At 44.3% G+C, this 14226-nt stretch overlaps 1 protein-coding gene across 3 annotated transcripts; it reads left to right on the top strand.

Annotated features, from left to right (window-relative positions):
* The first annotated feature begins 478 nt into the window (after positions 1-478).
* On the top strand, positions 479-13690 carry ZHX1 (zinc fingers and homeoboxes 1). 3 transcript variants are annotated; one of them, XM_081324891.1, is made up of 4 exons: positions 479-757; positions 3997-4133; positions 5920-6071; positions 9857-13690. In XM_081324891.1, the coding sequence occupies exon 4, from the start codon at positions 10084-10086 to the stop codon at positions 12682-12684; it is 2601 nt and encodes an 866-aa protein (XP_081181017.1). In that variant the 5' UTR covers positions 479-757; positions 3997-4133; positions 5920-6071; positions 9857-10083; the 3' UTR covers positions 12685-13690. The 3 variants fall into 3 exon arrangements, with proteins under 3 accessions (XP_081181017.1, XP_081181018.1, XP_081181016.1); XM_081324890.1 differs by lacking the exon at positions 3997-4133 and adding an exon at positions 1127-1605 and having other exon boundaries at positions 735-757; XM_081324892.1 differs by lacking the exon at positions 3997-4133.
* The last annotated feature ends 536 nt before the right edge of the window (positions 13691-14226 follow it).

The raw sequence follows: 14226 nt of genomic DNA, 5'->3' as shown, positions 1-14226 counted from the left end.
CTCCCATAAAGGGCAGAATGAACTTCCAGACCGCTTTGAACCTCTGCCCTAATTTTCCCGGGACCGCTCGGATCCTCCCCTTGGTTTGCGGGTGGAAAGAAAGCGAGCGGCCATTGGGAATCCCGCGGAGCGTCCCGCCTTGCCTTGCCTTTTCAGCCCCGTCGAACGTGGCCGCGGCCAATCAGGCGCTTGCTTTCTTTTGCTCCGGCTCGCTCACGGGGAGGCGCTGACTCCACCCACCGCCTCCTTTCCCACACTCGGGGGAGGTGGGGGGGAGGAGTTAGAGACGCTCGCCGAGAGGGCTGGCCCCGCCCCTCGGCTGCTGCTCCTGCCTGCCCGTCCTCCGGGTTGAGCACGGAGGGATGCCCGGATCCGCTCGCCGCCGCTCGCTCCCTCCCTCCCTCCTCCCCTCCTCCCTCCCCCTTTAATAAAACAGATGCATTTTATAGCTCCGGACGCGCGTTACTTTCAACCGGGATTTCGCAAGCTGGATGGAAAAAGTGAATCGGGGAAAGGAGGTGGTGTATTTTTGTTGTTGTTTTGTTTAACCCCCCCCCCCAGCCCCGTCTCCCCCAAAAGGATTTTTTTTAATTTTTTTCTTTTTTTAAAAAGCTGGATTCCAGTTCAAAGTTCACAAAGCATCACTCCCCCCTCCCCCCAAAAAGTGCAGTAGATTTTTTTTTTAATGCAAGATGGCGGACTTTCCCTGAACAGGCACAATCCGAGGACTCGAGCAGCAGCCTGCAAACATTGCGAGGTAGGGCTTTTTTTTTTTTTGCAGCGGCTCTTTTCGCGCTGGGCACAAGCCGAGTCCAGTTTGTCGGACTTCTTCCCCCGGGGCGACGGTTAGCCCGCGGGCTGAAGAACGGCAAGGCAAGGGAAAAAAAAGCCCTGCCCTCCTTTCCTTCCATACAAACAATCGGGAGATCTCCCAAGCCCAGAGTCCCGGCCAGGAGGTTCGCCTCTCCCCGAGAAGATCCGTAGACGCTTTGGGGAGCGGAGGGAGAGGAGCCAAGGGCGGCACCCCCCCCCCCGATTTTCTGCCCGGGATCCCCTTCTTGGGCTAGGCTGGGTGGGAACCCGAACAGGAAAAGAGGACACCCTTCCCCCCCCCCCCCAAATTTAGGGGATTTCATGGCAGGAACGCAGGAGCCGAAGGGATGGGGGTCCTTGGAAGTCTTTCCAAGAGGGAAGAAGAGTTGGCCTCCTTGTGCAAGAAGGAGGTTTGGAAGCCCCCCCCCCCCATAAGCCCCTCCGCCTCTATTGTTTGCTGGTGGGTGTTCAGAGCCTTGTTGTGTTCTGGTTTTTATGATGATTCAGAGGTTGTTAGGAAACTGGAAGGACAGAGGTGGCGGGCCAGATCCAGGCCTATTCTGTAGGGAAGTGAGAAACTAAGTCGTGGTGGAAACATTCACACCACTTTTGGGCTTTAGAAAAAAGAAAAGAAAAAAAAAAGATCGCTGCGCTATGCACGGATACGTTGCACAAGGGTTGGGTTGGCCAAGGCCAACTGTGTGTGCCTCCACTGGTGACACCAATGTAGCTGCCTGCAGGTTAGGGTGCCCTCTGAAAAATACATGGGACATCAAGTCGTGAGAACGCTAGGTAGGTTTCGGGTTTGTGAGTTTAACACCCCCCCCATGCCCCCAGGTTGAAAGGAAAGGTGAACAAGCTGAAATAAATGGAATAGTTTCTGTGAATGGTTCCTCCAATCTTTCACTGAACTGGCAGTCCTCAACTTACCGATCACAGTGGAGCCCAAAATTTCTGTTGTTAAGTGAGGCATTTGTTACTTGAGTTTTGCCCTGCCATAGTTGTTAAGTGAATCACTGCGAGGGATAACATAGTAATAACATAGTAATCCGGTTGTTAAGTGAATCTGGTTTCTCCATTGACTTTGCTTGTCAGAAGGTGGCAAGAAGCAGTCACATGAACCCAGGACACTGCAAATATCATAAATATGAATCAGCTGCTAAGCATCTGAATTTGGATCATGTGACCATGGGGATGCTGCAGTGGTCGTAGGTGTGAAAAATGGTCCTAAGTCACTTCTGACAGTGCCGTTGTAACTTTGAATGGTCACTAAATGAACTGCTGTAAGTTGAGGACTACCTGTACTCAATTTATTGTAGAGTTTTTCTTATTATTCCTGTAGGCAGAAGAATTTCTCCAAGCTTAATTGTGCTCAATCAGGACTTTGTGGTGGGTTTCCCACTGCCAGCTCTGTAATCCTGGGATTCCAGATAGAACCCCTTCCCTTTGGGCATCTACCTGTCTCCGTGCTCTCTGTCAATCATTTGGTAAAAAGGATCCTTGCATTTTGTGTTTTTAAAGTCACATGGGAATAGCCATTAGTATGGAATAAGGAGTCCTGCCTTGGGCAGGGGATTGGACTAGAAGACTTCCAAGGTCCCTTCCAGCCTTATAATTCTACGTTCTTTCATATTTTCAAGGCTACTTGGGCCACATTGATGTTTAGAATAATAATCCTGATAGAAGTCAGTGTTTTCTTGAGGTGCTCATCCATCCAAGTTAGGGGGCAGGGGAAAAACAAGGCTGGGATGCTTCTGATTATCTGGACCATCAAAAGCAACTTCACCAGAAGGGAAGTGTTAGGGCTGGAAATTTTAAGTTTTAGGCTGCTGGAGAGAAGCACAAGAGGATGGAGTGGGGTAAAGCCTGTCCACATTTGGCTCTCTGTCCAGTCAGTATTCATGCTGCTGCTTCTTGCTGAAAGTTCCTTGTGAGGTCCAGCAGCCAATATGTAATAGACCAGGAGTGGGAACCATGGCCCTTTTATGACTTGTGGACTTCAGTTCCTCAGCCAACCACAAATTGAAGTCCATAAGTCATAAAAGAGCCATGGTTCCCCACCCCTGGTGGCTCAGGAACTGATGGCTGGCTCAGGAATTCTGGGAGTTGAAGTCCACAAGTCATTAAAGGGCCATGTTTCTCCACCCCTGGGTAGACTATTTAGCTGTGACACATTGCCAAGGATGCACCACGAGGAAGCTAGTCTCTATGGCACTGTGACTGTGGGAATGTCCCACAAACTACATCATATTGCGATGGGATGCCCCCTCAGAAGGTTCCCTAGATCCTTGCAAGAACTACATAATCTTGAGGGCACTGCTGTCCAATGGCTAAACAATCTACATACCCGGGCATAGGATTAACCACTTACTAATTGCTTGTACATAATCTAATGTTATTCATAATTTTAATTCATCATTTGTACTGTGTGTTTTTAAAATAATTCACTGTTCTGGTGTAGTATACAGGTAGACCTTGACTGACGGCCACAATTGAGCCCAAAATTCCCATTCCTATGTGAGAAATTTTGCCCCATTTTATGACGCTTTTTGCCATAGTTGTTAAGTGAATCACTGTAGTTGTCAAATTAGTAACACAGTTGTTAAACGAATCTAGTTTCCCCATTGACTTTGCTTGTCAGAACACCACAAATGGTGATCATATGACTCTGGGACACGGCAAACGTCATGAATACGAGTCAGTTGCCAAGCGTTTAAACTTGAATCACATGACCAAGGGGCTTCTGTTGTAAGTCGAGGACTACCTGTATGTTGATACACATTTTATATACCTCTGTTTTTGTGAATTTTATGCATTATGCATTAATTCTGTTACCTCATATGAAATAAATGAATAAAAATTGGTTCAGTCACTCCGTCTTGAGCTGCTAGACAGTGGTAGGCAACCTTGGCTCTTTTATGATTCGTGGACTTCAACTCCCAGAATTCCTGAGCCGGCCATGCTGAGGGGAAAGGGAGAGGTTTCCAAGCTGAGCCATGCTGGCTCTGGAATTCTGTGACTTGAAGTCTACAAGTCGTAAAAGAGCCAAGTTTGCCTACCCCTGTGCTAGAAAGCTTTCCCATAAATTAGGGGGAAGTGGTTCCTCATTCCTACACTGCCAAGTTGTGTTTCCTGGACGTATTATAACCTTATCAACAAAGTGTGTGCCATTTTGTTTTTCAGACCAAGCAATTATCATTGTGATACATGATGCTCATGCTTTCGTCCCAAGGACTGATGGAGCCTTAGAAGAGACTTAAATAAAGCATATGCACATAGAAAGTTCTAGGGCTCTGGAAGAATATCTGAACTCATGATAGGTACTCATGTTTAAGTTGAGGGGGGGGGGTTTATAGGTACTCCTGAATTTACCACTGGTCACTTAACAACCATTCAAAGTTATAACAAATTTTACTTAGGACTGTTGTCGAAGTTACAACAGCCCCCACACACTTCTGTGGTCACATGACTGCATTTTGGCACTTGACCAATTGAGCTCAACTTACATACATTTGCAGCATCCCGCAACCATGTTTTCTGGTGTTTTTCACCAGCTTCCGGTCTTTACTTCCAGTTTCTGGGGGAAAAAGGCCCATTGAGGAAAATTGATTTGCCTAATGACTGTGGTATTTGCTTAATGACCACGGTGCTTATTTAATGACTAAAATGCTGAAAAATTGAGTCTGGTCACCCAAAGCCTCTGCTTATGACCAGGCTTAATTACGGTGGTAGGTTGAGTGCTGTGTTGGATAAAATCTGCAAAAATTGTTTTCATCCTACAGCAGGGGTCTTCAAACTTGGCCCTTTTATGACTTGTGGACTTCAACTCCCAGAATTCCTCAGCCAGCGCGCCTGGCTGAGGAATTCTGGGCGTTGAAGTCCACAAGTCATAAAAGGGCCACGTTTGAAGACCCCTGTTCTACAGCCTTTCTCTCCTCATCTCTTGCTCTTCATTTGTGTCTGCAAAAAACGGCTAAATAGAGGTCACTATTGGCCAACCATGAGAAGGCTGCTTATTTAAGAAAAATCACCTAGCATAATTTTTCTGTGTAGGTTGTATTGACTCAAGGTTAGATGGATCCTCATCTCTGCCCCAATATTGACCTTAGATGACATTGGTCACATATGTGTTTATGCGCATCAGCAGAAGCTGTTTTTCATGCAAAGGGCCAGAATTAGCGCCTGCAGTAGGTAACATCACCTCACAGAACCCTTTTGTTACCTCAGCGGCAGTAGCCCAGTAGGGCAGGAAAACAATACCTAAGGCCATCTGCTGCCTGAGATGCACTAAGTAATTTACAGATAGTCCTCAACTTACAACAGTTCAATTAGTGACGGTTCCAAGTTACAACAGCACTGGAAAAAGGCTGCAATGGTCATAAGTCCCTTAAAAAAATGTGGCAAGAAAAGTTGTAAAAGGGGACAAAACTCACTTAACGAATGTCTCAGTTAGCAACAGAAATTATGGGCTCAGTTGTGGTCATCAGTCGAGAGCTACCTGTGTTATACGTATTATTAACATTTTAAGATTTGTATGGTTAGTATGTGATTGGGCAACTCAGTATTTTTCATAACCACATTTGTATGAGAGTACTGTGGAGCTAAGACCTATTTTAAACTCATTTGGAAATTGAACTTGTGGAGATCCGGGGAAAGGAAAGGGATTTACGAACAACTTCTCTCATTGATACTAGAAAGACTTTAAAAAGACAGTCTCTCATTTTCTTCAGCTAAAGTTCGCCCTTTTCTGCATCGTCAGCTTAGAAGAACTATTGGGAACCTATCCATCTATAGTTCAGAAGTGAGTTCCTGGAGGGAAAACAAGTTTAGGCCTGAGGGGTCCTTGCTGGTCTCTGAACTTGGTTGTTTTCTTGCAGATGTTTCATTACCCAACCAGGTAACATCAGCAGTGCTAGTGTTAGGTCTATGCTTCAGAAAAAGCAAAAGAGTCTTATGGCCCTTTAGAAACCAACAAATACAATGTGATACAGGTATATCCTCGTTTAGTGACCATAAAAGGGACTGGCAACTTTGTTGTTAAGTGAAGCAGTCACTAAGTGAAATCACAATTGTGCTTACCATCTTCACCTTTCTTTTTCTTTACAGACCTGCAAAGATCATAATATGAGGATTGGTCACGAAATTACTTTATCGTCACTATTGTAAGTCACTAAATGAGGTGTTGGTAAACAAGGACTACTGTGTACGTTTCCATTGACTTCAGCCACTTCTTCAGGGGCACGTGCTGTAGAATTCAGGTAAATGTGTGTAGAATTCAGCCTAATAGCCGCAAACCTTGTTAATTGACTTGGAAAAATGGCTGCATTATGATCAGTGAGATTTCTGTTAAGTAAATAGAAATACGTTTTTACACTGTAAATACTCTTCATCTTATTCCACTACCTGATTTCCTTCCTTAGGATTGCTTTAAATCTCATGATTTCATAGCTTCCTCTTTCATTTATTCCTTTTTACCTCAGAAGAAACGCAAAATAACAAGTGCAGAGAGTCGTCGACTTACACCAGTTTATTTGGTAATTGTTCAAACTTAACAATGGCACTGAAAAAAGCTGACTTATGACTGCTTTTCACACTTAGGACCGTTGCGGCATCCCCATGGTCACGTGATCAAAATTCAGGTGCTTGGCAACTGACTCATATTTATGACGGGTACAGTATCATCCCCTTTGGCGACATTCTGACAAGCAAAATCAATGGGGAAGTCAGATTCATTTTCACAACCGTGTTACTAATTTAACAACTATAGTGATTCATTTAACAACTGTGGCAAGAAAAGTCATAAAATAAGGCAAAACTCACTTAACAAATGTCTCACTTAGCAAGAAAAGTTTTGGGCTCAATTGTGGTTGTAAGTCGAGGACTACCCGAAGAGCATTCAGGAAAAGGATTAACAGCGGACTACTTAAAGGCCTCAGCTTCAATACCAGTTTTAATACAATTAGTTAATTACTGTAATTGGGACTGGCAACTCGATGCCATCATAAAGCGAAACATCACATGACCATATCAACATATGACAGCCATTTTGGTCATTAGATTTAAAATACTTGGAAATTCATTGAAAATAAGGATTTTATCTGTTTAATATTTAAAAATTAGACCTAAAAGGGAAAAGAAAATTAACTATTATGAATATATTTGATTTATAGATTAACCCAAGTAATATACATAATGGTTTTGATTTATTAAAGGGGATATTGTATTATTAAGTAGATGACTTAATAGGGTGGGAAATAGATAACTTTTAAGATTACATTCCAATAGATAAAATGTGTATTTTGGATATCATTTTTTGTTATGAATTGAGACAAGGGAAATCTTAGTTACCCAAAGCCTGAAAATTATAAATATCAAAGGTTAAATTGGAATATTGATGAGAAACAAAAAATTAATAATGGGATATGGATTCTTTATGAAGTTTGAATGTAATTAAGATATGTATAAGCTAAAAATGTATTGATAAATGTAACAATGATATTTTTATTGAATTGATATAACTAGAACTGTACTAGCTTGAATACGAGACAGTAAATGTTAAGAGAAAAAGAGAAGAAATATTTGATGTTGTAACCTGAAATTTGCGCTAAAGGTTTTGTTATTGAACTATTGATTAACCCAGTCACCACGTTGCTTTTTAAATACTTAAATGTAAAATTGGAAAATTAATAAAATATTATTAAAAGAAACATATGACAGCCGTTCTGACAGTGGCCTTTAAATGAATCACTCATGGGCATTAAGCACAATGTTACTCGACTGTGACTTGCGACTTCTTGCTAGCTTCCCCATTGACTTTGCTTGTCTGACCCATTGACTTTGCTTGTCCGAAGCCGATTGTGAAGATCACAAATAACAATCACATGGTTGCAGGGATGCTGTGACCACCATAATTGCGCTCTAGCTGCCAGGCACCCATATGAAAATTACATGACCACTGGGATGCTGTGACGGCCACAACTTGAGAAATGATCATGAGTCTCCTTCTTTAGCCCTATTGTAATTTTGAACAGTTGTTGAAATAGTAGTTAGTATCTGTATGGATTAACGGGTGGGGTAGTTTGCTTCAGTTTAATTAGTTTAAAAAATTGTTTACAAACAGGAAAAAAAAGTTGAGTTAGAAAAGCCATCAGCTATGATTTTAACGATGTAGAGCTGGCCATGCCCACCCAGTAGGCCATATGCACTTTAGCCACGCCCACCCATTAAGCCACGCCCACCCAGGCCACACCCACCTGGGCCCCTGAGGGCAACCGCAATGCTGATGCGGCCCTCAATGAAATTGAGTTTGACACCCCTGCTCTAAACCAATCCAGAAGAATGGAATAAAAAAAATTGGCTTCCAAACATCCATAGAATAGCATCTGCATATATAAGGCTACTCGGCACTTAGGAGCAGCAGAAGCTCACAGATAATTATTTACAACTTCCAGGGTTAAACCCAACCTCAACAACGTTAGGCAGGTTCTTTTCTCTCACAAAGACTGGACAGAAAACAGGCTAATTCTATTATCTCAATCTTGTTAAAGGAAACCACTGCTTCAGAGAATTACAGGCCAGTATTACATGAACATTTGCACACATTCTGAAGCATTGCACAGCCCTATTTCTTAGACTGAAATGTTTATGGAAGGTGAAATAATTGTATTTAGAAATCTGTACCAGGTATTCTTTCTGCATTGTAGCTTAGACCAGTGGCCCCCGACATTTTGGGCACCAGGGCCCTGGCTAAGGCTGAAGGATACAGTGATCTACCATACACGCTGTTTGTCCAGCTATGATAGCAGAATCCCATATGGCTCAGTGACAGCACTTTGCTGAGTCTCCTGACTGGAGGATCCCTGTTCCTATACGTGTGCAGGTAGCGCTCGACTTATGTCTATGTAATGATTGTTCAAAGTTACGATGGCACTAAAAAAAAGTGACTTACGATAGGCCTTCACATTTAACTATTGTTACCATGGCCCTGCAGTCACACGCTCAAAATTCAGGCAGCAATCTGCATGTATTAATGACCGTTGCTGTATCCTGGGGTCAACCTTCCCAGGGGGCTTCCGACAAGCTATGGGGGAAAGTGGCTTCTCTTAACAACCATAGATTTGCTTAGCAACCATGGCAAAAAAGGTAAAATATGGCATGACTCAAAAGCTGCATCACTTAGAGACTGAAGTTCTGTTCCCAATTGAGGATGTAGGTTGTAACCTGATCTCTTTTGAAAATTAGAGATAGAAGGGATTGAGTACAGGACTTTGGAGTTTTTTGCATGCATGCATGCGTGTGTGTGCCAGGAGCCTATGACAGAGTCTCTACCTTGAGTAGACTCTTAATAGAAGCATGGTTTCTGAACCCAGTCTTAGAATCCCATTAGTTAGGCGAGTTAAAATTCAGGCTTCCTTAATGAAGCGCGGGGTTAAGCTCTTTGCATTCCCAGAGTAAGTGCTTTATAGCGCAACACCTGTTTTAGTTTGGCAAGATTTCTGTCCATAGGTGAGGAACAATACAGGTGGTCTTCAACTTAAGACCACAGTTGAGCCCAACATTTACGTTATGTGAGTTTTGCCCCGTTTTATGACTTTTTCTTGGTGCATTTATTAGACAAATCACTGCAGTTGTTAAATTACTAACACAATTGTTAAATGCATCTGGTTTTCTCATGTCAGAAGGTTGCAAAAGGGGATGACATGACTCCGGGACACTGCAAATCATCATAAATGCGAGTCAATTTGTCAAACATCTGAATGTAAATCCCATGACCATGGGGATGCTGCAAAGGTCGTGAGGGTGAAAAATGGTCATAAGTTGCTTTTTTCAGTGCAGTTGTAACTTTGAACGGTCACTAAACGTACTGTTGTAAGTCGAGGACTGCCTGTAAAGGAAACTACTTAGAAGAAACTCAACATGTCTTTCTTGGTTTCCGGAGTTAGTATGAAATTAATTGAAATGCATATGGCCTCATACGATGAAAACAACTCTTTAAAAAAAATTCTCATTTTTCCCCCCTTCCCTTTTCTTTTTTTAAATCCAGGGTGCATGGATAGTTGTTAAGAAGTTGCTGCTCCTTGCCTTTTCCTTTGGACTGCAAGTTGTTGTCTTACTGAATTGCACTATGGCGATGCTGCTGAGGGCCGAAATTGGGAGAAGCCACCCTGCAGGGCTGTAGTGCCCAAAGCCCATGACCAGATAAGCCTCTGGAAAGCTTGAAGGGTTGAAACTTGAATTGGTGTGACTTGTTGCCTTTTCTTCGGAGGGGAAATGGCCAGCAAACGAAAATCCACCGTGCCTTGCATGGTCCTGGCGAGAGAGCCGGATATGGATCTAGAAGCCATATCTGATGCGGAGGAGGTGTTACCTCCTGCGGTGATGACCTCTGCGGGAAGCGTGTCAAGCGACGAGGACTCTCGAGAATGTGGAGATTCAGACAGCCAGCCAAATAAAAAAGTTGAAGGCGGCTACGAATGCAAATATTGTACCTTCCAGACTCCTGATTTAAATATGTTTACTTTCCACGTGGATTCTGAGCACCCCACTGTCGTCCTCAGCTCCTCTTATGTCTGCCTCGAATGCAAATTTGTTACCAAAAGGTATGATGCTCTTTCGGAACATAATACCAAATACCATCCTGGAGAGGAGAACTTTAAACTGAACATGGTGAAGCGCAACAATCAAACCATCTTTGAGCAAACGGTGAACGATCTTACTTTTGATGGGAGTTTTGTCCAAGAGGAGAAAACGGGAGAAGAATCCGAGGGCTCAGAAAGCCACTTGACTGGCATCTCCATCAGCAAAACCCCCATTATGAAAAGGATGAAGAATAAGAATGAAACAAAGCGAATTGTGGTTTTTCACAACGCAGCCGAAGATGATCCTACGGAAGAAAAAGATGGCGACACCGATTTGGAGTGTGAGGAAGTAGTAGAAAAAGGAGCCACTGCGAGTTCAGACACCAACACAGATAATTCCTTAGCTGTGGAAGCGGCCACCAATGTTGTGAACCCCACCACAGTGATTCAGCCTGCCCAGGTGATCACCACCCTCGCGTCTCCACCAACATCTAATTTAATTTCTAAAGTCTTGATCCCTATTAACAGCATCCCAGCCTATAACACCGCTTTGGATAACAATCCTCTCTTGCAGAACACTTACAATAAATTTCCATATCCAACCGTGTCAGAAATCGCGCTCCTGGCTACTCAAGCTAAATATACCGAGGAACAGATCAAAATCTGGTTTTCCGCCCAACGCTTGAAACACGGGGTCAGCTGGACCCCAGAAGAAGTAGAGGAGGCAAGAAGGAAGCAGTTTAACGGCACGGTGCACACCGTTCCTCAGACAATTACTGTGATTCCAGCACATATTTCGGCGGCTAACAACAGTCTACCTTCCATTTTGCAGACTTGCCAAATCGTTGGCCAACCGGGCCTCGTCCTTACGCAAGTCACGGGAACCGGCACACTTCCCGTGACGGCCCCCATCGCATTGGCGATGGCAGGAGTTCCAAATCCAGCCCAACTACAGAAAGCCCAGGGCCAAGCTACGCAGCCTGTTCCCGAAACTAAGCAAGTAGCGGCTGTTCCCGCGCCCCAGCTTACAAAATCGGAGGTGGTGGCGGCTGCAGCTACCACCAACATTGATACCGTTGCCGTCCGGGCGAAGAAGACGAAGGAGCAGCTGATGGAATTAAAAGTCAGCTATCTCAAAAGTCACTTTCCTCTTGATTCGGAGATAATCCGGCTGATGGAAACCACAGGATTGACGAAAGGGGAGATTAAAAAATGGTTCAGCGATACCAGGTACAACCAGAGGAATTCCAAGCACAATTATCACAATCATCAAAACAGTGATTCCTGCACTATCATTATCGACTCCAGTGATGAAACGAGTGAATCTCCCGCGCTGATCCAGGCACACCAGAAGCGGCCTGCAGCCTTGGATTTGGGCTCTCAGAAGTTCAAGGACAAGAGCGCGGAGCAACTGAAAGTCCTCCAGGACAGTTTCCACAACCACCCAGTCCTTTCTGAGGATGAACTAAGCAGGGTATGTTCAGAAACTAAGCTGGCCAGGGAAGAGATAGAGGCTTGGTTTCAAGAACAGAAAAAATTGAGTGGTTCTGGGGAAGAAGGTGAAGAATTGAATGCAGGTCATGGCGAGAGTCAGAAGGAAATTGCTGCAGCAGAAACCTCTGGAGGTGAAGGCTCTGGAGCCCAGAAGGCAGGGAAGCAGACCAAAAAATCCCCGGAGCAATTGCACATGCTCAAAATGTCATTTATCCGAACTCAGTGGCCTTCCTCCGAGGAGTATGACAAGTTGGCAAAAGAAACGGCGCTTCCTCGAACGGAGATTGTGAGTTGGTTTGGGGACACCCGCTACGCCTGGAAAAACGGTGGCTTGAAATGGTACTACTACTATCAAGGGAACAATGCCAACAGTGCGAATGGTCAGGGCCATTCCAGGCGGAGAGGGAGGGGAAGGCCCAAGGGGAGGGGTCGGGGTCGGTCACGTGGGAGGCTGACATCCAACAAAAGGATCAAACCCTGGGACCGAACCCCGGTCATCAAGTTTAAAACTGGAAAAGCAATCCTCAAGGATTATTACCTGAAACACAAGTTTCTTAACGAGCAGGATCTTGACGAACTGGTTGCCAAATCACACATGGGCTATGAACAGGTCAGGGAATGGTTTGGAGAGAAGCAGAGGCGAGCCGAACTTGGCCTTGAGTTGTTTGATGAAGAAGACGAAGAGATGCTAGATGAGCAGGAGGAGGAAGAGGAGGAGGAAGAGGAGGAAGAAACAGATGACAGTGACAACTGGGAGCCCCCACGGCACGTTAGGCGTAGGTTGTCAAAATCGGACTGACGTGGACATCCTTGGGCGTGTCAGGACCCAACCTTGCCACGTGATTGGCCTTGCCAAGCGATTGGTGCTGTCTACTTCTACTTCTAGCAAACTGTCTACTTTGAGTTTGCTCCACCTTGAAGGCGGAATTGAAAGGTTGACTCTTGCCTCCAATGCAAACTTGTTCCTTGTGTGGAGCAGAAATGGAAAAACCAAGTCTGGAATTTGGATCCCACAAGTCTCCAGAAAGTTAGCCGTTGTCCATATCTGCTGATAGGGGCACACTATGTGCTCAATTGCCTTATGTTTGCTTCCAAAAATCCCGTAAGGAAAGAGGTTCGTTTTTAAGAAAGTGACAACCCCTCTGGGTTGAAAGAACTGTCACTAAATGGAAAAAAAAAGTGATCACGGTGTCCCTATTGCTACGCTGCATGTCAGTTTTCTTCCCTCCAAACATAAGAAAGCCTTTGTAAGAAACTTCAGGTACCTGAAAAGATGTCCCACAGAAGAGAATCAAGATTTGTTGGCTATCTTCCCAGCATGCAAGATGTTAAATCATGGATTTCAGTTACAGGAAGACAGATTCTGGTAGAAGGTCAAGGGAGATAAAACCCCCATAGATAAGAGCAGTTCATAATTTCTCCAGAGAAGTGATGGGCACGTTGAGACTTGAGACTAAACTGCCATTGGTTGGACATGCACTCATTTGGATTCCTACCCTGAGGAGGTGGCTGGCCACAGTGACGCTTTTGGCTCTCTGCGACTAGAAAAATAAAACGATTTGGGGAGAAAGGATACCAAAAGTGGGAAACCAGGGAATGGTGACAGTCGCTTGAAGTTTTTGAGGGGTTTTTTTTAAAGGAAATTAGAGGAAAAAGACTATCTTTGTTACATAGAGAGCCTGTGTACTAGGTTTACAGAACTCCTGCTGAATGTGTCTCTCTAGCTGTGTTCAGGGAATTGGGGTCTGAACTATGTTTTTATATTAAAACTAATCAGTGTATATCATATTTAAATACTAGAATCAATTAATGCAGCCAATACCAAAAACTTAGCCTTGTTTGTGCAATTCTTTTTTTCCCCCCTTCCATCTATCAAAGAGGAAAAACCCACTTCCCCTAAAATTCTGCAGGACAGTTTCTTTAATGAAAGGTTCATGGCTGAGAGGTCACTTGGGACCTTATTGAAAGGGAGACTCATGACATTTTTTGTCTTCAGAGGACCTTTAATTGTCTTCTTCCACCCCCTTGTATCAAGACTCTTTGGATCAGTGTTTCTCAGTCTTGGCAGCTTCAAAAATGTGTGGACGTCAAAAATGTGTGGGCGCCTGTTACTTGTCCCAGCTTCTGCCAACCTAGCAGTTTGAAAGCACGTAACCACATGACCACGGAGTCGTCCTCAGACAAGCGGTGGCTCTTCGGCTTTGAAATGGAGATGAGCACCGGCCCCTAGAGTTGGAAACTACTCGCACGCATGTGCGGGGGAACCTTTACCTTTACCTTTACGTAAACGCAAGGTTGGGATTGAAACAAGTTTAGCAGGTTGACAGCTAATCTTGGTAGG

Source organism: Vipera berus, assembly GCF_964194415.1.
Source record: "Vipera berus genome assembly, chromosome: 3".
Taxonomy (NCBI): Eukaryota; Metazoa; Chordata; class Lepidosauria; order Squamata; family Viperidae; genus Vipera; species Vipera berus.
This window is presented reverse-complemented; position numbering and strand designations above follow the sequence as displayed.